At 29.9% G+C, this 22696-nt stretch overlaps 3 protein-coding genes across 4 annotated transcripts; 2 read left to right on the forward strand and 1 right to left on the reverse strand.

Moving 5' to 3' along the window:
• Positions 1 to 14266: 14266 nt before the first annotated feature.
• Positions 14267 to 16040, forward strand: LOC141457123 (uncharacterized). Its single transcript, XM_074133664.1, has 3 exons — positions 14267 to 14549; positions 14635 to 14757; positions 15594 to 16040. The coding sequence occupies exons 1-3, from the start codon at positions 14386 to 14388 to the stop codon at positions 15793 to 15795; spliced, it is 489 nt and encodes a 162-aa protein (XP_073989765.1). The 5' UTR covers positions 14267 to 14385; the 3' UTR covers positions 15796 to 16040.
• A 467-nt stretch (positions 16041 to 16507) lies between these two features.
• On the reverse strand, positions 16508 to 20760 carry LOC141457121 (transcription termination factor 4, mitochondrial). Of its 2 annotated transcripts, none has more exons than XM_074133662.1 (2): positions 19873 to 20008; positions 16508 to 16908 (listed from the first exon to the last, which is right to left on the reverse strand). In XM_074133662.1, exons 1-2 carry the CDS (start codon positions 19901 to 19903, stop codon positions 16640 to 16642), a joined length of 300 nt encoding a protein of 99 aa, XP_073989763.1. In that variant the 5' UTR covers positions 19904 to 20008; the 3' UTR covers positions 16508 to 16639. The 2 variants fall into 2 exon arrangements, 1 of the variants encoding a protein (XP_073989763.1); XR_012460204.1 differs by lacking the exon at positions 19873 to 20008 and adding an exon at positions 20184 to 20760 and having other exon boundaries at positions 16769 to 16908.
• On the forward strand, positions 17850 to 22585 carry CHMP2B (Charged multivesicular body protein 2b). Its single transcript, XM_074133663.1, has 6 exons — positions 17850 to 18094; positions 18235 to 18326; positions 19924 to 20040; positions 21453 to 21633; positions 21888 to 21994; positions 22080 to 22585. Exons 1-6 carry the CDS (start codon positions 18058 to 18060, stop codon positions 22185 to 22187), a joined length of 642 nt encoding a protein of 213 aa, XP_073989764.1. The 5' UTR covers positions 17850 to 18057; the 3' UTR covers positions 22188 to 22585.
• Positions 22586 to 22696: the final 111 nt, after the last annotated feature.

Here is a 22696-nt window from a genome sequence, read left to right on the forward strand (position 1 = left end):
ATTTTTTTTTCTTTTTTGGTATTTAGAAACATGGCGTGCTTAGTTCCAAGATGGGTACTAAAGATTTTTATGTTCGAATTCGAATTTTCCATCTGATAATAATAATTTTGAATTGCACAGTTTAATAATAATTATAACTTGAAATAAAACAAAAACTTTTGATATATTATTCCATAAATAAATCCTTTTATTTTATTTGGAAAGAGTTGTCGCTTCTCACCATAGATAAGTCTTAGTAAACAGCTGCTAACGGTCGTTCAAATTAACTAAATACAAAAATTGTTCGCAAGTATTTAAAAAAGAAATAAAGAGTTCTAGTAAAGGGTATACACGGAGGAGACCTCGAAACTTTGGGAGGTGATTCAGCAGCTCAAATTGATCCAAAAATATTTTCTTCACTTTTTCCCGATTCTCAATAGTGTCAAAGATATTTGCATTTTTAACTTTTCCGTCAATATTCGCGTTTTCCACCATAACAGTCGTAACTATTCTATCCTTTATCCTACAACAAATCTGCTTATTCCAAACGAAAGAGCATTAAATTTCCTATATCTTGGACACTATTGAGAATCGGGACCAAGTGAGTAGAATAATTTTTGTTCCATTTGAGCTGCTGAATATTCTATCTAGAAGTTGTAACTATGACAAGAGTTCTGTGCCCATTAGTTACTCTTGTGGAAGTTAGACATTACCGATATTTGTTCGAAGTTATCTCAGATATAAATTATTTCTAAGATATCTCAAATATAACGTAAGTTATTTCTTTTTCATGGGACTATACAAAATTAGAGAATTCAATTTATTTTGTATGAACACCACAGAATAATAATTACTGAGAATTTAAATGAAAGTTTTAAACTAAATAATTTTGAACTGTATTTCATTTAATTTAAATTCAGAACAGACATTCTCCACAGAATATCGAGAGTGATCATTTAAGTGAAGAGGTAGCTGGAAGCGAATAAAGTTTTGATATTGCTACCAACAGTGCATTAGAGTTTAATTGCAAAATAGATGGTGATGAAGTATATTTTTATTATCAAAAATGATTGTGTAAATATCGAAAAGTAATGTACACATAGAAGCAGCAGCCCAAATGGAACCAAAAATATTCTATTCACTTTGTCCCGATCCTCAATAGTGTCAAAGATATTTGCATTTTTATTCGCGTTTTCCACCATAAAAACGGTTGTAACTTTTCTATCCTTTATCCTACAACAAATCTGATTATTCTAAACGAAAGAGCATTAAATTTCCTTTATATTGGACATTAATTAATTTTTCTTATCCTGTATTGTAGTCAAGAAAAGTCTTATTAACTATGAATATTCTGCACCAGATATTATGTATTCATACAAATAAATCAACTATGTCTTTGAGAAAAATATATGCCGCCTTAAAGCACCACATCAGGTAGGCAACAAAAAAAAAAATGGATGCATAAAAAATTAAAAATAAAGAGCCAATAACAACTCGGTTGGACGTATAATAGCGCTAAGCGTGATGCTCATTTGTATACCAAAACATAAATCTTAATTTATCACCAACAAGTCAGATCAGTTAGAATTATTTATAAGGCTAATGTCCCATTACATAGCTGTCTCAATACTTTTATTGTATTATACTTTCATATGATGTATATTCGTCCGATCTTCTTTTTGTTATTTGATTTTTTTCTTTTTCCCTTATATACGACTTCAGTTTTTAATTCGTTTACTCTCTGATAGTCCATTTATACTAATAATTCTTCCAAATTACCTCTACTCATAGTTAATGCTTAGTTTCATACCCTAAATAATTTCACGCATTTTTCTGTATTTATTATTAAACATTTTACAGTAGGTGTCTGGAAATCAATTATGTAGATCTTCGAAATTAGTTACAGAAGATTGCATCATTAATCATTTAAAAGAAATGTAAGCTCTTCTGAGTAAAAGCATGCCACTACTTAGTAGGCATGAAAATAAAATTCGTGTAGAAGTGTTTAGTCGCTCTTAGACTTTTTTTTTTTTACAAAATAATGCTTCTAAATGCTTTATAGTCAAGTTGCATTTTGAAGTCAAAATAATTTAGAAGAACTGTTAAATTATGAATATCACGTACATAACTTCTTAATCATAAGTGTTGCTTGAATAATTTATATGTGGACATGGTTGCTGCGATAGACCTCCAATTGAACATAGTAAAACTGTGTATGTGCAACTTCGCTAAAACTTCCAATTTGATATTTTTCTGGTGCCACCATAAGACCAGGTAATGAAAAAAATGTAAATGAAATCAAATTTTAAACCTGAAATTGATTAATTTCACTTAAAAAAAATAAGTTTACCAGTTTTTGAGACTGTCTCGAAAATGGTTGCAACGTATCCATTAAACTTCATATACTCATTACACATTTGTAACTATAAGTATATATAATTTTATGATTTATAACTTTATTGAAGTATCGTTCAAACAAATATTTCTTTTAATTTGAGGTTCTAGCTGGATTTGCCCCGGATATTTCTTCTCTCAGTCTGAACCACTTTTTCTTGGGCTTTCCAGTCTCTAGGATTTCTTCAGCCATTCTTCCATCTAAGTTTCTTTTCTGCCACCTTCATATTCATTTTATCTCTTATTTCTTCTTTTCTTCCACTTCCAAACCTTGATTTTCATGTTGCTTTCTTCCAGTAATCCATCTCGGTGGCCCAAAACTTTTTCCTTATTGAAGGTCCAAGTCTCAGTAGTATCTTTAACAAAAACTTACAGTTTAAAATGTTAAGTATAAGGGTTGATTAAACGCCAAAAGGTACACAAATCAGCTAGTACCCAACATTTCATTAATACTTCATTGATATTATTTTAAGTAATTTTACTACATTAATTTTCATTAATATTTTTTTGAATTTATTAGATGTTTCACAGACCCTTATGCTGGCCATTTTAATCTACAAAATATTTGTTCAAGTAGAACACCATTTAACTTAGATTGACTGTAATAAGATAAATAAGATATGCATATTTTTATGACAGCTAACATAATTATTCCAGTATTTTACTATAAGTAAAATTAGAGGGACTAAATTAAATTACAATTGAGAAATGAATAATTATTGCTGAATAATTTACTTGATATTACCTACGCGTTATTTGTGCTCACAAATACTTCGGAAAGACGAATTCTAGACTGAAATATTGTTTTAAATCCGTGATTCAAATTTAAATAGTAGCCGACTCTGCCTTTGTCTTTTTTTACTTTAACGTGCATGTACATACATACGATATATGTGACTATTCAGAATAAAGAGCATAATAAAGATAAATCAGAAGAATAATTTGGAATAAAGCTAAAATAAAGTACCTATTTAATTACGAAAATATAATATACATTTTATCATAATTATAACAAAAAAATAAAATATTATGAATGAACAAAGGGAAGGGATTAGCTATGCGGTTAGCATATTGGATTCCCACGTGGAGGTTCCGGGTTCGAATCCAGCTGCTGACCCTTAGATTTTCTCTTTCTAAGAGCTTCTTACAGCTCACTGTCCGGGTGATGGACAGAGTTGTCTGTAACGAGAGAACACTGTCCGGAGGCCGGCAGTGCACTGAAAAAAGCTGCGAGCGCCAGTAACCGCAGATTTTTGAAGTTGTTGAAGCGACTTAAATCATAAAAAAAAAGAAAATGAATGAACTGGCCAGCATAAGGGTCTGTGAAACATCTAATAAATTCAAAAAAATATTAATGAAAATTAATGTAGTAAAATTACTTAAAATAATATCAATGAAGTATTAATGAAATGTTGGGTACTAGCTGATTTGTGTACCTTTTGGCGTTTAATCAACCCTTATACTTAACATTTTAAACTGTAAGTTTTTGTTAAAGAGATTTTTGTACCTTTTGGACAGATTTTCTTTTTTGTATGTTTTGCAAAGTTACATATCTGCTTTACAGATTTTATTAAAATTGGGAATAATAAATTTAATTTTATCATTATAACCTGAAAAGGTGTTAAGTCGGAGTTACTACCACTGGACAGATCTTTTTAAAGAATGATTATAGTTGCGGTCCCCAAGCCATCCTCAATAACAATTTTTTTGAGAAAGCGTTTTGAATAAAATAGGAAGGTAATTTGTACGTAAATAGCAAAATTAAACTGCGATTTCAGTACTTCCCTTTAAGAGGAGTAAGAAAAATAAACTGCGATTACAGTACTTCTCCCAAAGAGGCAAAGATTTTGAATCGAACTACAATTCATTGATGAAAATCGGTTCACTCATTGAAAATTTTAACGATTGCAATACTTCCTCTTAGTAGGTGTAAGAGCATGATGGCACTTCACAGCCACGTAGAGGAGCTTTAACCACTTCTTCTTACTAAATTTTATCAAAATCGGACTAACCGTTATAGAAATATTGGTAATAATAGTTTTAGAAAGGGCCTTACTTGGGTGGGGCAAACTCCCCTCCTTATGAGGCACAGCGTCGAGACTTTTAAAGTGCAAATCTGTACAAAATTTCGATTCGAATGACACTTTATTCATGAAAATCGGTTCACGTTTCGATAATTTGAAACGATTGCTATACTTCCCCTTTACAAGTGTAAGAGCAGATCGTCGCTTTAATGTTACGTAGGGGAGCCCTAACCCTGTCATCCTACCAAATTTTATCAAAATCGGGCTAAGATTTACAGAGTAATTAATGATAATAATTTTGGAGGGGGCCTTACATAAAGGGGGCTAACTCCTCTCCCATTCGATGTGCAGCATCGAGACCCCCAAAAGGCACATCTACATAACATTCCGACTCGAATGACACCTCATTCATGAAAATCGGTTCACGCGTTTAGGCGCTACGTTGTTTACAAAAAAGGTAACAACAACAACAAGAAGAAGAAGAAGAAGAAGAAGAAGAAGAAGAAGAAGAAGAACAAGAACAAGAACAATTTTTGAAAATTGCCGTTTTTGCTCATTTTCAGCATCTTTTTTCTCAATATCTATCAAATCTAGGCTGTTGCAAAAAAATTACAGTTATAAAGGAGGGTTTGGAGTAAGATTTAAAGAAAATTTGGGAATTTTATCTTTTATAGAAAAAGAGAAAAAAATTGTCAAAGTTGGGTGTTTTTCAACGTTACGCTTTTTCGTGCAGTTTTTGATGATCAACCCTTATACAACTGTCCTACCGGACAGTTTTAATACTGCATACCAAGCTTGTCCAATCGTCTTTATTGGTAACTATTTAGAATATTCACGCTTCGTATCTGACGGAGTTCCATAAATGTCAATTGCTCTTTTTGCGCTTACATTTCTTTGTAATGCATCATTTTAACTTATCCTTAAGTATCCTTACATAACAGAGCCCATGTATTTGAATTTTTCCACTCCTGGGAGTTTTATGTCTTCTATGGTACGGTCTTCCCAACTCGTCGACGTATGGAAGTACTTCGTAATCTTATATCTTATATTAATCAAAGGTAATTTATAATCTTTATAAAAGTAAAAATTATTTATTATCACATCAAAATAATTGTTCTTTTTTTTTTCTCCTTCGAAAAGAAATTCTTTATAAATAATTGAAATGAAAATGAAAAGATTTTTCTTTTTATTTATGTATTTACTTTTTTTTGTTTTTTTATAAATTTTAGGCTAAAGTTGATTGGATTGAACCTGGAAACAGAACTGGGAATACAGCGTTCTGGGCTGCCCAGAGTTCTGTAATCTCCTGCCCTACCTCGATGCATTAGAGTTGATAACAATCGCCTGTTGAATTACTTAGTTGTGTTATCTTGGAGTTTTTCTACTGCTACTTTTTTTTCCAACTCGGTATTAGATTGTTGTTGTTTTTTGCTTTTGTGAACTTTGCTCCATTGATATTTAAAAGAAAAATGAAGTTTAATCTTTTAATATCCGTTTCAATCGATAAAAAGCTCCAATTCAAAACTCATAGTGATCAACCAAACACCTAGCTTAAAATCTTTTTAATCATTTTAGAATAATTTATAAAATGAATATTTATTTCAATGGAATAATTAACATCTACTTAAAATGAGTGCAATAGTTTATTTCATTTTCTAGTAAACTGTTCATTGTACACAAAATCGAAATGTACTGGCATAAAATATCGGAAACTAAACCAATTAGAAATATATTAGAAGTGAAAAAAATACATAAACTAAATAATTTGTTTTACTTTTACTTTATTATAGTTTGTTTTCCTTATTTACGGTATTTACTGATCTTTTACCAGATTCATTTTATTTTTGTTGTAAAAAGAAGTGAGTTTAATTTCAGTAGTCATTTTTGTCATTAGCCATTTTTATTTTTTTATTTGATTTTATTTTTTTTTTTATTTTTTGGTTACTCATAAAAGCATTATTTTAAACATAATTTCATTTATTTCTTTCTATTTGTTCGTTCGTTTATTATTGTCCTGTCATCGCGAAAACATTATTTTTTTTTACCTGCTTTTAAGCTATTATAAGTCAAATTCATTTGCTTTAAAGGTACACTTCCAAAAAAAAAAAACACAGTTGAAAAGTTAACAACAAATTATTAACTAAATATTTTTCAGCAAAAAAGAATGGAACCCCACGCAAAGTTGAATAATGGATTTAGTTTACATGAGCGTGTTTAATCTGGCAAAAAAACACAATAAGCATAAGTTACATAGAATTTAATGCATGTACAAGCTTTAAATGGAATGACTAGGAATAAGCCCTTAGCATTAAAAAAAAATATACTGACAATGTCACTGATATTTCTGTGTTTAATAAATCATTCAATTAATTATCATTCAAGTGAGCCCACATTGTATGTATGATGTTCATAGTTCGTGTACTGATATACTTGTAATGTTACCATTTATTTAATTAAAAATAAAAATTGTTAAGAGGACTGGACAGCGTCCATTTTTACATTTTTCCAGCTGGTAATACAACTGAGTTAATTAAAAAAAATTTAATCTACGAAACACGATGGAAGTCCTCATATGAAATTACCAATTTCGTTAATTAAATACCAATTTTATTGTTTTAAGGGATTGTCATCATTAACAAATAATAATTAATTATTCTTACTAATTGTTTTAAAACGGATTACGGTTGAATACAATTTGACTTTAAACTCACATTCTTAAAAATAATACGATTTGATTAGCATGATAAACATTACCAATGTTAAACTTTTCCAACCTAGACAATAGCAAAAACATCACTGACATTTAATAATCTTAAAACAAAATGGTTGCTAAATTATAACTGAATGTAAAACTCAGAAAGTAAAAATCTTCGCTCTTCGAAGATTTCGAAATGATAATTTGCCTAGGATGACTAATCACAATCAGAAATTCCTTGTAATTAAAAATATCAAGAAATGCGCTATCTTGGCGTAACTCTAGACGAAAGGCTCACCTGGGAAGCTATAAATCAACCGTAAAACCAAGGGTACAACAGACTGAGACAGTTTTACCTCCTTATTAACTGAAACACTCCTGCATCGTACTGTTTTTTCAAGACACTCCACAGATCTCTTCCAATATACGCCTGTCCAGTTTGGATAGTAACTGATAAAACAACTACAGTCCTTTCAAAACAAAGCACTTAACACAACTTGGTTCTCAACTCGACCTACTTGTCAACTTCTTATTCTTTCTTACTCTTTCTCAGCTAACCCTCAGAACCAACCTCCTCAAGAATATTGATACCTATTTTACCTATAAGACCTTATGTTGCTTCTTAATAAATTGATATTTGTATAAAGCTCTAAAGCGAAATTGCTCATATTTTATTTGTTAAATAAATAAAAATAAACTCTCATTACAGTACCTTAGAACACAAAACTGACTTTAATCTATTTATTAATAATTCAATAGTTTTTTCCCCTAAAATCAAGGGGCAAGAATGATGAATTTTAAATAATAATTAGTTAATTTATATACCTAATAATTTTAAAAGATAACGGGGCCATGAGTTACAAGTAACAGTAGCTGATAATAAAACAAACTGCCTGTTACCTGATATTTAAACAATTTCATCTCTGGCAAATTTGTAACTGAATATATTTTCTCTTTTGAGTACACATTATTAAATTAGGAGAACAAGGGCATAATAATAATAAGAATTATATTAAAATGCTTTGAGTTTCACAAAACTCTAATAAATATTTTCTTCTTGATTTTTGTTGTTTCATTTTATTTAAAATTATTATTTCTCTCTGTAAGTTTTATTTAAACTTTAGTAGGAAGGGAAGCAATAAGCGCATTCAGAGGAGTTTAAAGCTTGAACCCCCTTCAAAAGTATTTTAAAGTTCATAATAATATTGCCATTATAAAGATAAATCTAATGTAGACTTTGAAGATTATTTTAGAAATACCAACTCTAAGGCAAAATTATATGGCTTAACACGAATGTACTCTTCTTAAAAATACATTCGATATCTGTCACTAAATATTGGAAGTAAATTTAGATTAGGTTTAATTTAATTGAATCTAATTTAATTTATAAATTTCCTCCACAATTGAAATTAGATTTATCCAATGTTTCAATTAAGAGCTTATAATGGTCAGTGAGATTATTAATATATAATATAAATTTTAACTTGTCTAATAAAAGTTAAAATTCAAATTGTGAATCGTTATTCCGTTTTTTTAACAAAATATGGAAGCACCTAGTTCATGCAAACATAATTTCAGGAGTGAATGATGTACGTAATAATAATGATGAATGTAGCTTGCGAAAAAATAGGATATAGTCTTTCCTGTAAGGACTTTGATAAAGAACAACTTTAATACAAAAAATATCAGATGACGAAATGACTTTAATCACAACCAAGAAGCCTTTCAAACTGTTCTGTAGAAAGCTGAGACCCCCACCTTTCTGTCGATTAAAAAAACAAAAACAAAAAATACAAAAATGGTAGGGTTTTCTCTTTTCATCTGCAATTTTTTTAAATTGCTGTATTTTATATTTGACGTGTTATATTTCCTAACAACTTTCCTGCTTGCCTAATCTTTAATAAAAATGTACAGCACTCTCTATCACTCAGCAGTTTAATTTAAAAAGTTTTTTTTTCTCTTTTTTTAGAAGCTTTTTTTGACAGGTTGCCCGACCCTTAGAGTGGCAGCCTTTATCTCGGATAACGAACCAATGCCCTTATAAATTGGAATAAAGAAAAATTGGAACTTGAGAATGAAGTAGAATATGGTAGAAATACTGGAGATGCTTGGCCGAGGGTTGTTAAGCAAATCCATTTAATCGCCTCTTTTGGAATGAACCTGGCAGGCGGAAAAAGATTAGATCTAGGAATGACTGGAAGAATGATATTGATGAGTCCAGGACAATGTTAACTAGTTACTGCAGTTAAGCGGATTTAGAAAAGTAATATAGGTTTAGTACTGTGAGGTTCATTGAACCTTTGTCGAGCTTACAATGTGCAAGATTCTTTTTGCATTTTAATTCGTTCCTATAATCGTTATTGGAATTCAACGAGATAAATTAAGTTTTAATAGTAGGTTACACCTTACTTGTTTGGCCTCTGAGGATGCCTCAAGTGACGAAAGTCCTGAACAGTGACTGTAATTAAAAATATTTCTATTTTTTTTTTATTCCATTAAAATAAATGTTTTGTAATTTTACCACCTAATCATCAAATTTTTGTTGGGTACTTTTAATTTATGAACATCCGACTTTTGTTTACTTTCCTGAAAAATCACTGAATTGAAGTTACGCTCCTCGTAGCGATAGAAACCCTGTTAACCCTGTTCATATAATAGAAATTACGGATGCATTATATATAAATATATATTTAAGTAACCCAGACTGTAGTTGAAGTTTCACTCTAATCCAAAAAAATCGGGCAATGACCTTAAAGAGGGAAAAAGTAAAAACATTGCTTTAGTAAGAAGTGAAGTTAAGCTTTACTTTAAAAGTTTAATTGTAAAACTTGACATGACCTGTTGTGTATCTCCGGATGACCAAACATCCTTATTCACCCTCGCATAATAAGTCCTGGTTCCTTACAATCCTGAAAATTGTTCTTCCAGTTTACTAGAAACCGTTTCTTTTGTTATTTCAATGGCAAGGTGTTTTGCTACCATATTTGACCACATAGTGTTCCCTGAATACTCGTCCAAAGCGCATAGCTTTCTGCAACTACTAGCTCCTATTTCCTGCTGTTATCTGTGCCTTAATGCGAATAATACATGTGAAAAATGCTTCTAATATTCTGATGGCTAACACAAGCTCATGTTTTAGTATTATTTTTTTATTAAGTCCTCGTTACAAAGTATTGTAATCGAGCGGATATATATTATAAAGTATTATCTTATTCTTTTATTATTTTCTTCAAGTGGAATGAACTATGCTGAAATAGTAATAGTTTAAGACAGAAAGAAAGGATGTAAGCAGACAAAAGAAGAGATTGGATTAATTTTCTGTGATCGAAAGAATGGTTTGTAGGTAGGAAAAAGAATGGTACGTGACGGTGGTGAGAATGCGGCGTATCTAACTGATGAAGTACAACTGGCCGGTCCAACACGAACCGACACATTGGGGGCACATGTACTCAGCGTTAGCGGGCCCACGGCAGCCAGCAACACAATTACACTGCCATCAACAAGAACTACCTAACTGCATAGTTCCACCAATTCAACCCAATATTGTTTCACAACTTACCGACTGTTACTCATTTTCTCAACAGATGGTCATGTACGTTATGAGTTAAACTACAAAAAAAAAACAAAAAAAAAAAACGTATATACGAGTATAATCGAAAAAAATATTCATACAAGAATAAATTCACCACCATTATCTCCTAATTTTCGGCCTGAATCTCTACCCTCCTCTCGTAATAATTGTTGTTTTGGACAGTAATTGTTTTCCTACAACAATCAATAATATCAATCCGAAATTTTATACTAATTTTGTGCATTTTTTCTTATCCTATCATTGTAAGATTTCTTCTAAAAGTTATTAATATCTATAATGCAACTACTCTTCTGAAGAATTATTAGGTGGACTTTCCTTTAAAAAATGAATTTCCTTCAGTTTCCATCATTTAGAGGTGAGATTCTATCCATTTTTGTGTTGATTTACTTTCTCTTCACCACTTTTGAACTCGAGAGTTTTTATCCAGCAATTAATTTTAGTAAAAATCGATGGCAATCCAATTTTACTTTTTTCTGTCATGTACCTCTCTCTCTTTTTGCAAACTTGGATAATTGAATGGTACCTCAAATGGATTTGACGTTCGTCCTTTTCAGCAGGTAAAGGAGATATCCTATTAGAGTTTTCCAATCCCAAAAGCAAGTTGGGACTTTAAATTGTTGAGCTAAATACTATCAAGAAGACACTCAATTGTTGTAGACAGGATTCTTATTTTATATATGGAATTTGTATTACAGATTTTAGGGTTTACCTCATAAATAACAGATTACTATTTGTTTTACTAAAATATAATTGGCTTTTGTCTCTATGGCCATTAATGTTCATGACTTCTGAGTGAAGGGAGCTCTTTTAACACTTAGAACTAAACTTACCGGCAAGAAAAATTAGTCTACATAGAATATGCAATTGTTAAAACACTCTGATACCTATGCACGAATATTTAATGCTTAAGAAGTAAAGATTATCTTTTTTATACTTTCTAGATTCAGTAATTAACTGGTGCTGGTAACTTCTCATGTAAGAAATTTAGTAAATTCACCCATGTTTGTCTAAATTAAATAATTGAAATATTTTGTACTATATTACTTATCAATCAATAATTACTTAATTAGCGAGATTACATTTAGAGCTTTTGACAGAAAGTAGAGAAGGGCATGAGCCAAGATCAGTTCATAAGAAAATCAAAATTACAATGTTGTTTCAACTCAAACAGTGCAACAAAGATCTTCTGAAACGGAAAAATAGATGTTTTTTTTTTTTTTGCATTATGCATCCAAGATTTGTGATTTTTTATTTTTAAATTATCTTTGCTACCTTTACCTTTATTTTTAAATTATATTTATTTAAATTATCTTTAAATGCGTAAATTGCCTGTACAAAGAATGATAGATAAACTTTTATGGAACAATTTATTGCTTGCATTTAGGTATATAGAAAAAATATTGTAGTAGCAAGAAGTGGCTAGAATGTCCCACCATTTAGTACCATCTTTAGATCAAAGAGCGCAGCACATGTCAGATCAAAATGTGAAGTACAATTATTACTTTGCTTTAAATTGCATATTAATTATTTTTAATTGCTCTCGGCAGTATGTGTAAAATTTGAGGTAAGTGAAGTAAGTTTGAAGTTATCAAGGAAAGTATGATAAATGAATTCCTTTTTCTTTAGAATTATGTTACTTTTAAACTAAATAAAATTTCTATTGTGTAAGAAGGTAACAAATGCATCTTTCTGTCTTTTAAAAATAAAGCCATGAAAACAAAATAATTTTTATTAACTATTGTAACACTAAATGAACTTTTCTTAGCTCGATTCTAAAGGCCTCAACATTTTAAATAGTATATCAACGTCTGAGAGTTTTTTTGATTTTTTATTACAAATAAAAACTTTTATAAATGCTGGACTACATAAGTATATGGTAAGAATTATCAAACTTTAGATCAATTTTTAAACTAATAAGAGATAAGCGATGATGTAACAACTTGAAACATCAAGTCGTGTAATTGTTTATATTATGATTCATTAGAAAAGGGTATTCCCAGATTTTTACTGGTTTGAACAATAAGGAAAAAATAATAAATTTATTCGTCAATTTTAAATCCTTAAGAGTGTAAATTAGTCTGTAGTGTAATGTTCCTCTGAATGGAGGGAGATATGCAAGAAAATTTTGAAAGTTAATGATGTTTTGTTGGGATTCTATGGAAGCACTGTTTTTCTCCCCAAGTCTGTAAAAGATAGTTTTTTTTTTAAATGCATGGAGCCTTTTTTGCAACAGATAATGTGGTCTATAATCGAAATGTGAGCTGTAGAGACTTCTAAAAATAAACAATCCAAGGGCAGTGTTTTAGCTAGTTTCAGAATGTTTTTGTAATTTCTTTTTAAGGACATCTTCTAATATGGCAAAAGATTGCAGGGATACCAGAAGAGAAAAAATAGGCGAATGAATCCATAACCTTTTAAATCTGTAGTACAGGATTAATTAGCTTGGATAATGTAGAGTTCTTCAATAAGTGTCCATTGCCTTCCGTCTCCAGAAAATTCACAATCTCTGATTCTCTTCTGTTAAGAATGAGATCCTTTTGCATACATAGTTTACACTATGATTATGCGCTTATAAGCATTTGAATAATGCAGTTTTAATGTTGAAGAAGAAGAGCGATGGATTCGGCAATGAAAATGATAACAAAAATTATTTACTTTGAAGAATCTATAATTAGACCAATATTCTGCCTTCATTGGGACAGTGAGTTGTTGCCATTCCCTATTAATACGAGTACATTCATTTTTTACTATAAACAAATTTTATAACATGTATCCAAATATATCCTGTAAAGTCAAATCATAATTACGTCTGCAATATAAGAAGAGGATTTATGAACTGGTACGGATAAATGCAACCATTCCAGTTTACCTAAAAAATAATAAAATGTGCTGACTCTACACCATCATCACCTGGCACCTCAACATCGCAATTCTAGAGGTGTATTGCAAATAATAGATTATAAATACAGTTCCTATCATGTGTCGAACTTCATGAGGGCATGAGCTACTAAACTACTATTGCTTCTGCGGATTGATAATTTTGAAATAAATAAATTTCAAGGGAAAATGCTAATTGCTTCCCACCAATCCCGTCAAAAAAGTAGCAAGCATGACCCTTTACTTAAATGCTAGGGCTTTTACAAGTTAAAGTCAGTGGACTGAAACAGTAATTGAGGAATTCACTCAACGTCTCTGAAAGAGTAGTTGATACCTCAATGATAGTAATTTTGATTTCATTCTTGATAGCTTAAAGAAACTAAGAACACTCTGAGCATTAATAACCTAATGTTTAACCAGCCTTAATTAAAAAAATGAACACCTAAACAAACCGAGGTTAGTATTTTTCTGGTATTTGAAGACGATTTTTGAAAATACAGCCTACATCTTCTAGTAATGACGTATTTTGTCAAGAGTTTAAGTTTATAGATTTTTGGGAGGAGGCGTATTTATTTTATTTTTTGTAACATTAAAAAGGTTTATTGAAACTCTTTTAAGGAAATTTTCTACTAAAATATTGAATTTCAGTTTTGTAGTAAGAAATGTGTAAACCATAATATTTTACGACTTTTTGTTGCGATGCAACACTGGGTATATCCATTATCGAACGGAGGAGGGCTATTAAGGGAACTAGAATTAGAGAGCAGTGAATTTCTTTTCTACTTTAGTGTTATTACCTCTTTTTACCATACTTAATTTGAAAAATGACAGATACTGCGCAAGAGAAAAAGAAGTGTACTATATGCACTAAAATTGGTCTAAAACCAATCACACCAACAAATGTGGCATTCCACTATGTACCATTGTTTGGAGTTGCGAATTATGCTACATTATCGGTTAACGTAATGAATCCTGGCCTTATAATGAGGTAAGTACAAAGTGTTTGGATATTATTAATTTTAAAAATACTATATTTTAGTGAAAATTATTGATTATTGATTGTGAATTTATAGGGTTTTTCCATCTAGAGATGTAACCAACGTTTTACTAGCTCATTCAGTTTTGGGATCAGCTTTATACATTTATAATCGACCACATCTTCAAGGAGCAACTCCTCAAATGAGATTAATTTACAGGTACGGGTATCACTTTTCATTTCATTTGAAATTGCTGTTGATTTAAGTGGTAAGTTGAATTTGAAATGAACCTTCTCAGAGATTTGAACGTTTTCTCTTTATTTGAATTGTTAGTAAAGATTATATCGGAAAATTTAAAATAACGAAATATGTTAAATAAGTATCTTCTCTTAATCAAATATGCCAATGTAACGCACTTTTAAATATAACATTCTAATGATAAGCGAACGCCTGCAAAAAAAAGATGTCTAAAAATGAATCCAGCAGCCAGAAAAATTCTGTTCATATCATTAGTACCAGCATTTAGGTCTTGTATTGTGAAGTTGTTGAAGAGTGTGATTTGTTTGTTAAGTTCACTCTTCACTAAAACCTGTAGGAATTTCAGTAACAAGCTTATAATGCTTATATCAACAGAATTTGTGATAAACTTTGAAATGATATCCTTCCAAAGATTCTTATTAAGCAGTTTCCACTTACCTGCAATAGTTTTCTAAGTTAATATTGAATAGGAGTGGTTCAACTCCTAATGCCACCACTATTTGCCTATTATTCCGAGGAGCTTCACCTCTGGATACCCTAGTGCCTTTAATGTTTCTCTACAGATACAATATTTCCTGCGAACTTTACAATATTACTGTCGTAGTGATAGATAAGAATATTAATTAGTTCGTGAAATAAAATTAGGTTGAAAACAAAACAAGTCTTTACATTGCATCCACAGAAACCGGATAGGTTACAAAACTAGGAAATATTCTCTATAACTCAATAATTCTCAAATAATAATAATGCATTTTCTAAACTTAAGCCCAATTTTAATATTAATTTTATTTTTTCAGTGGATTTAGTGCTATTATGTTTAATTTTGGATCAGTACTATTGTGGGCAGTTTTACGCACTGTTAGCACAAGAAGCAATTGTGTATCATCTTTACTAGGTTTATTAACTGGTTGTGGTCTAATATATACAGGACAAAAATGCCTCTCTTACATTGATGATAAAGTGCACAGTAATGCTACAGAAGATTCTACTGAAAAATAGTAAAATACTCAGGCTAATGTAAATAATATTTTCATTAGTCATTTGTGTTGCATCAATAAATAGTGTGTATAGATCATTTAATTTCTCACTCATTTTGTTTTTTCTTCTTTTCTGTTTTGTAATTTATTTTTATTTTGTTGAATATTTTTGTATCTCGTGTTTTTCATCTAACAAATTGTTTACCAATGCAATGTTAGCGTTTTTATAAAACAATTCTTAAATAAATGTTTGATAATAGAACAAAAGGATTTTTTGTCTACAATTCTGTTACTTTAAAAGTAATAAAATTAGTTCAATTATTGAGTTATAATTGAACTCTCAAAATAATTGTATCACAATTTTTCTGACACATAGGTTATCAAAACGTTATTTCCACTATGAAATAAGTGACCGTTTTCTTTCTACAATCCATACAGTTGCAGTTTATTTAATTTACGACTAAATAATGCCTCCATTAATGACATCCGATGGTTAGTTGGATTTTTAGGACTTAGTATGAGCTACAAAAAAAAAGTTATTTGCTAACAAGTATTTCTTACACATTACTAGTTTATGGAGGTAATTTTTTAAAAAATGTAATGTTCCGGTAACTTTTGAGACATTAAGGATGGAATTTAGGTTTCTAGGAGTTAATTTGGTGTACAAAGTAATCAAATCTCCTTTATAATGATTTAAAAGATTTTGTGTGTGTGTGTTAAGTATAATTTACACATCCCTTTTAACTCATTTATTTAATAAAAAGGGCTAATATTTTTTTTACATAATAATTAAAAATGGAAAAACTTGTATTCTCTCCACAGTTCCTAAAATTTGTTAACATTCAGGTAAAATGGAATTTCTTTCTCTAATCATCATCCTCTTCTTTTTGAAATATTTGTTGAAATACTTCATATTCCAATAACGTTACGCCAGCTACTTTTGTAGAAAATTCCTTATCTGAGGTTCGCACAATAATGTCTAATCTAGGATTCACGTGAGTACTTTTCTTGGGTTGCAATTTCTTGTATACACCAACTCTTATCAAAAATTCTATCCTTTTCTTTATAAAGTCTAATGTATATTGCAAAACTCCACTTTTTGCTATTTGAGATTTGGTTATGTTAAATTCTTCCTCTAAAAAATATAATTTATCATTAACACTATCTATGTTCTCTTTAAGAAGCTGTGGGGATGAAAAAAATATTTCGTACACTTCACTTTTTTTGAACTTTGAGGAAAGATAGACATGTAAACTTTGAACTTGTTTACACTGAATTAATATTAAATTTGGATGTTTTAATATTAATGAAGTCATACGATCTTCACCAAAATTACACTGCGCCCAACAATTTAAAATCTCATTTAACTTATCTTCAGACAAACGAGTAATATCCGGACAAGATTTAATTAATGTACTGGTATCTTCATATTTGAAACCATAATATGTAAAGTATCTTAAGGCACCTTCTTTAATTCTAGTATTTTCTATTACAGTACAGTAAAATCTTACGTGAGAACAGTTTAAAATATTGTCTTTTAAAACCGTATTACCACAGAAACTTGAATTTCTATTCCACGATGAATTTCTTAAATGCAGAACTAAACTGCAACTGCTGAGTGTTTCACATCGGGCAAAATTGTTTAAACCGTATTTACACCAACGATATAATACATAGAGCGACATACTCATTTTTACAGAGTAAAAAATAGTTTTCAACAAGTAATGATCATTACTCCGCCAGTTATAATCAATAACACCGTCTCCTTCATTTATGCCAAATATTTTTTTGCTACAGATACATACATCCAGTTGTTTGTATAAGGTTAACCGCAGCAAACAACCTGAGCACTAAACCTAACACAAAACTGAAGTGTAAGGTTATATTAATTTATTTGAAACTTTAAATAAATAAAATTAGTCGCCCGTGAATTTCTTAATACGTTTATATCATTATGATGTAATTAATATATTTTATTAAAACGTTTGTACATAACATTTTGAATGTCGTTATCTCATATCTTAAAACAACAGCTGACTGGTTGCTGCTAATGAATGTTAACCAACTTAGCAATTGATTAGAGTAGGGTTATGTCTCTTATCATGGCATACAAGTTGGGATGATTAAAATTTTCTCGTATCGATCTTAGCATGCAGCATTCAGTATAGTAGCATTAAAATTGGTGAAACAATGTGATAACTTGTGTCCTTTGATGAAATCGAAGTGTACTTAAAAAATTACATACATACATTATTTAAAGAAAGTATTTTTTAAACTCAACATCATGGATTGGATTTTTGGGAAAAAACCTACTTTGAAAGGTAATTATTCATTTTGTATAATAAAGACAATAAAAGTTTACAAATAATCCAAACGTCGAATATCGTTTTACTAAGGTATTCCCTAATTAATGTAATACTAGATTTTTTTGTAATCATTCATGTTAAATTTCTATTTTTAGAGCAACAAAGAGAAAATGACCGAGCTTTGCGAAAAGCAGGACGTGATATTGAAAGAGATAGAAGAGAAATGGAAAGAGAAGAAAAGAAATTGGTAAATATAACGTGACATGTTTCTCGAGATTATTTATGGAAGGTATATTTCCTGTAAGAATATGTTTCGTACATTAGAATTGTTTTATTTGTGTTCTGAAAGCGATTAGGTATCAATTTAAACATGAAATAATTTAATTATCACTTGACATTGGTTTGCACGAATTTCATGTTCGAGATTAGGGACTTTACATGTCTTCTAAGGGCGTCAAAGGCTAGCAGCTTAGTGATAGTAGTGTTGCCCGTATCAGAAAACATTACTTAGATTCCGTGCACTCCAAGGCTCCGTATGCCAGAAACCAGAAATGTTGACGCGTCTTAAGAAAACTTTTTTCAATCTTTTTAAATTTTTTCATATTAGTGTGCTCAGTCTCCTCTAACTCCTGTAAGTTTGTTTTTCATTCAACCTGAACTGTTTTAAATTTTACTAAGTATATTCATGGTAATATAAACTTGGAGTTGAATCTGCGCATATTAAATACAAAAAAGCTGTCTTTCCCACGTCACTTTTCGCAGTTCTCTTTTAATAGTTCTGATTTAGGTTTAATAGTAATAGGTAAATATTTTTATAATAAGAGTGTAATTTAAATACATATGTAGGTTAAGAATTGTGTAACGAGAGCCCATTTTAAAGTTGCAATAATAAATTAATAGGAATAAATAATAATTGTTCTTATTTTATTTTAATTATTAAAAAAAGGAAAGGGATTAGCTCAGTGGTGGTTTGCTGACAAATTCCCACGCGGCGGAGATCCCAGATTCGAATGTCCCTTAGAGTTTTTCTTTTTAGGAGCATTTTCCTGCTTACTGGCCGGTGATGGACATTGTTGTCAGTAAACGTTTTTGTTTCGGTTACGCACCTTTATAGATTCTCAATATTATCCACGATGAAAATCCTTCAACCGAAATTGCTATCTTATTAAAGGGATTTTACATTTTATTTTCTCTAAAACTTTCTTTAAAAAAGATACTTAAATATTTTAAACTTAAAAATATAAAAACAAACAAAAAAGAAAACGATTAAGGACACTTGGATGTTGGTGGTATTTGCTTTGTGAACGGTTCCACCGCTTATAACAAACACTATTAATGAGGATTAAATTTTCTTTTTTTCGTTAAAATTTCGAGAAGTGCGAATTTTTAATTTTAAATAATTTTTTTTTCGTGTACAATCTCTAGAAAACCAATCGAGTGGGTCTGCAAATATATATGTAAGTTTGATTTGAAATTTGCTTGAGGTTTATTCTACAGTTTTCCATTTCTAGTCATTTAGTCATTGTGAATTAAATGTTTTGCTCAAAATTCGATTGATATTCGCTCTCAGAATTATTCGAACTAGAAGTAAGATTAAGGGAAAAACTTGACAGGGTACAGCTGCAGATTTTTTCTTAATTGTAACATGGACATTTATCAAGAACGAGCTAACTTCAGTTCGTACAATAAGACGGCATATTATTAGGAATTATTTTTCAATCATTATTGCATTAACTTGTTAATTCTAAGAAGACACCAAGTGATAAAAATTTTGTTTCATAATTTGCAAATACCTGGATAATTAATGAATTTGAGAGTATTCATTTAGCTGAACTTATTTCTAGGAAATGGAAATCAAGAAAGCTGCAAAAGAAAATAATTTAGCAGCATGTAAATTACTTGCCAAACAACTTGTACAAGTTCGTGCACAGAAAAATAGAGCATTATCGTTTAATTCAAAGGTACAGTATCTAATTATATATTCTGGAATGATTTTTTTTTTCATTTTGTTATGTTAATTTTTACTCTTTTTTTAATACCATGGATATTTTATCTATTTATAATAGTAATTTTAAAATTTAACAAGAAGTTAGTTAGTACTTACTTATTAAAAAGCATTTTAATGTTTAACTAGGATGTAAAATTTCTGAAATTATGAATTTTGACGTTTTTTGTGAGAACTGTTCAAAATAAACCAACCAAATTCATATGATGGAATCTTCTACAAAAGCCTGGATCTAATATTTATGGTTTCCTCTTCTGCATTTATTTTTGTTTTAAGGGGAAATCAAGTTGTATTTAAAAGAAAAATTTGCCAATAAGGTTTCTACGCATTGCAGAAAGGAAAAGTCATAGGTTTACAGCTGATTTTTATATTTATTAAATAGATTGGTGACTTTTAGTGGTTCAGATATTTGTCCAGGTAAATTTTGGACTAAGATTCGTCGCTTGCTCGGCGAGATTATATTTTTCCTATTTTGCAAGTTTCTAAAAAATTAAGTTGCCATCTTTGTTAGATTTTATTTATTCATTAATACTATTATGGGCGATTTATGTTGTAAACGTTTCTGAGGAATGCTGTGTGCACTGATCAGAGCACTGATCTTGATTTTCTAGCTGGCACTATCGGAGAAATGATTACCATTGTATCAAAATATACATATAGTTTCCTCTGTTCTAAATTTCATCGTTTCGTATTCTGAAGGTCTTATAAAATCAGTTTCATTAACGTTCACATTTAAATCAAATTTCAGATCCGCCGGAAAGGCGACTTATACAATTGTAAATTCAAATCTTTTTCATATTTTTGGCAACATTAGAAAGCTTCAAGCAATTACGATATTCAGATATCACTTTTTTGCTTTCAAAAGCATAAGATTGTTAGTTTTGTATAAATTGCTATTTTCAATTTCAATGAAAATATCAAATATATGTTCATAAGGATCATTCTACGTTCTTTTAAATCATATTTAAAAAACAAAAATCTTTTTTTTTTTAAGTTCACTGAATTAGCAAAAAGTTCAATTTTAGCTACCCGTTTTACTGATAAAGCTGGAACATCATCATTTTCTACAATCTTCGCGTTTATTTGGGCGAACGAATTATTCGGGGGAACGAATTCCTACAATTTTCGGAGAATGTGTATGTAGGAGAGTGAAAACGTTTTTATGTCAATACTTTAACATTAATAACAAAATGTTTTAAAAACGTTCACTCTCTTCCAATTTAAATTAATTTTTGCCCACTTTTCGTTAAAATACATCTCAGGAATTTGTCTAATTGTAGATGAGAAATATAGTTTCCGTTCTATTTAGAATTTATTTACTTTGCAATTGAAAGTTATACGAGTATAATTATATTCCTTTGCTTTTAGATCCAAGGAATTAGCTCACAGAATCGCATGATTGGTGCAAATGCCAAACTCGCTGGAGCCGTATCTACAACAGCCCAGACCATGAAGAATATTAATAGTGTTCTTAAACCAGAACAGATTGCCGGAGATATGAGAACGTTCCAACAAGCTTCTATGAAAATGGATATGACAGAAGAATTAAGTATGTTTAATGAAGATATCGTTGAATAATATTAATCCGATGTTCTTTATTAAGGAAATTCTTCTCAAATTTTGAGATAAAGTTCAATTTGATTAATTTCTTTATAATAATTCTTTTAGTCAGATTAAGCAGAATGATTATCTTGGAACTGAAATCATAAAACCAAATTTTAGGGTCTATAGTTACAACTCCAAATCATTTTAGCTGACAATTCAACTTATCAATGTTTACACTAATTTATCTATTCTTTTTAGTAAATGATACATTAGACGACATAATGAATGAATCCGGCGATGAAGAAGAAAGTGATGCGATTGTAAACAAAGTTTTAGATGAAATTGGAATTGAAATATCTGGAAAGGTAATTAAAATTTATTTTTGTTTAAATTTTATTTTGCGAAATTTTAAAAAAATTGCTTGAACTTAATTAAATATTTATGATTTAGATGGCCAAAGCACCTGCAGCAGTTTCTGGCAGTTTACATGAATCAACAAAATCAAATTTGCCGACCGAAGAAGAATTAGAACAGCAACTGGCAAGATTAAGGAATTAATTTCTAAAACATCTATTCATGAATATGTAAATATTTTATGTTTTCAAAAGATAAACTTTTTTTAAAAACGGTATTAAAATTTTGTAAAAAAAAAGTGATAATATTTTATAATGATTTCTTAATAATCACGAATTAATGAATTCAGTAATAAATATAAGGAATTTCAATAAGTAATAACTTAAGCGTCTTTACCTTATATATATACACCAAATAAGTTCAGTTATACGTATATTATATTACAGATTACACGCTTAATTATTTACAATAATAAGTTACAAATTTAACACACATTTATGTAATAATAATAATGAAATAATTATTACATAAATCAAAAGTTTAGATCTAATTTATGGAGAGTTGTTTTGAGTATATAGCAATAAAATTATGTTTGTGTCTAATTTGACTTAATTTGAACTTTCAAGCCTTAATTTCTGAAGGATTTTTGATTATCATTTATTGGTGTACTCATTTTGGATGCCTTCCAAAGTTTACTTTAGAGAGAAAAGTAG

This window comes from Rhodnius prolixus, unplaced genomic scaffold (genome assembly GCF_049639745.1).
Source record: "Rhodnius prolixus isolate KJV_2025 unplaced genomic scaffold, Rpr scaffold_10, whole genome shotgun sequence".
Classification (NCBI taxonomy): Eukaryota; Metazoa; Arthropoda; class Insecta; order Hemiptera; family Reduviidae; genus Rhodnius; species Rhodnius prolixus.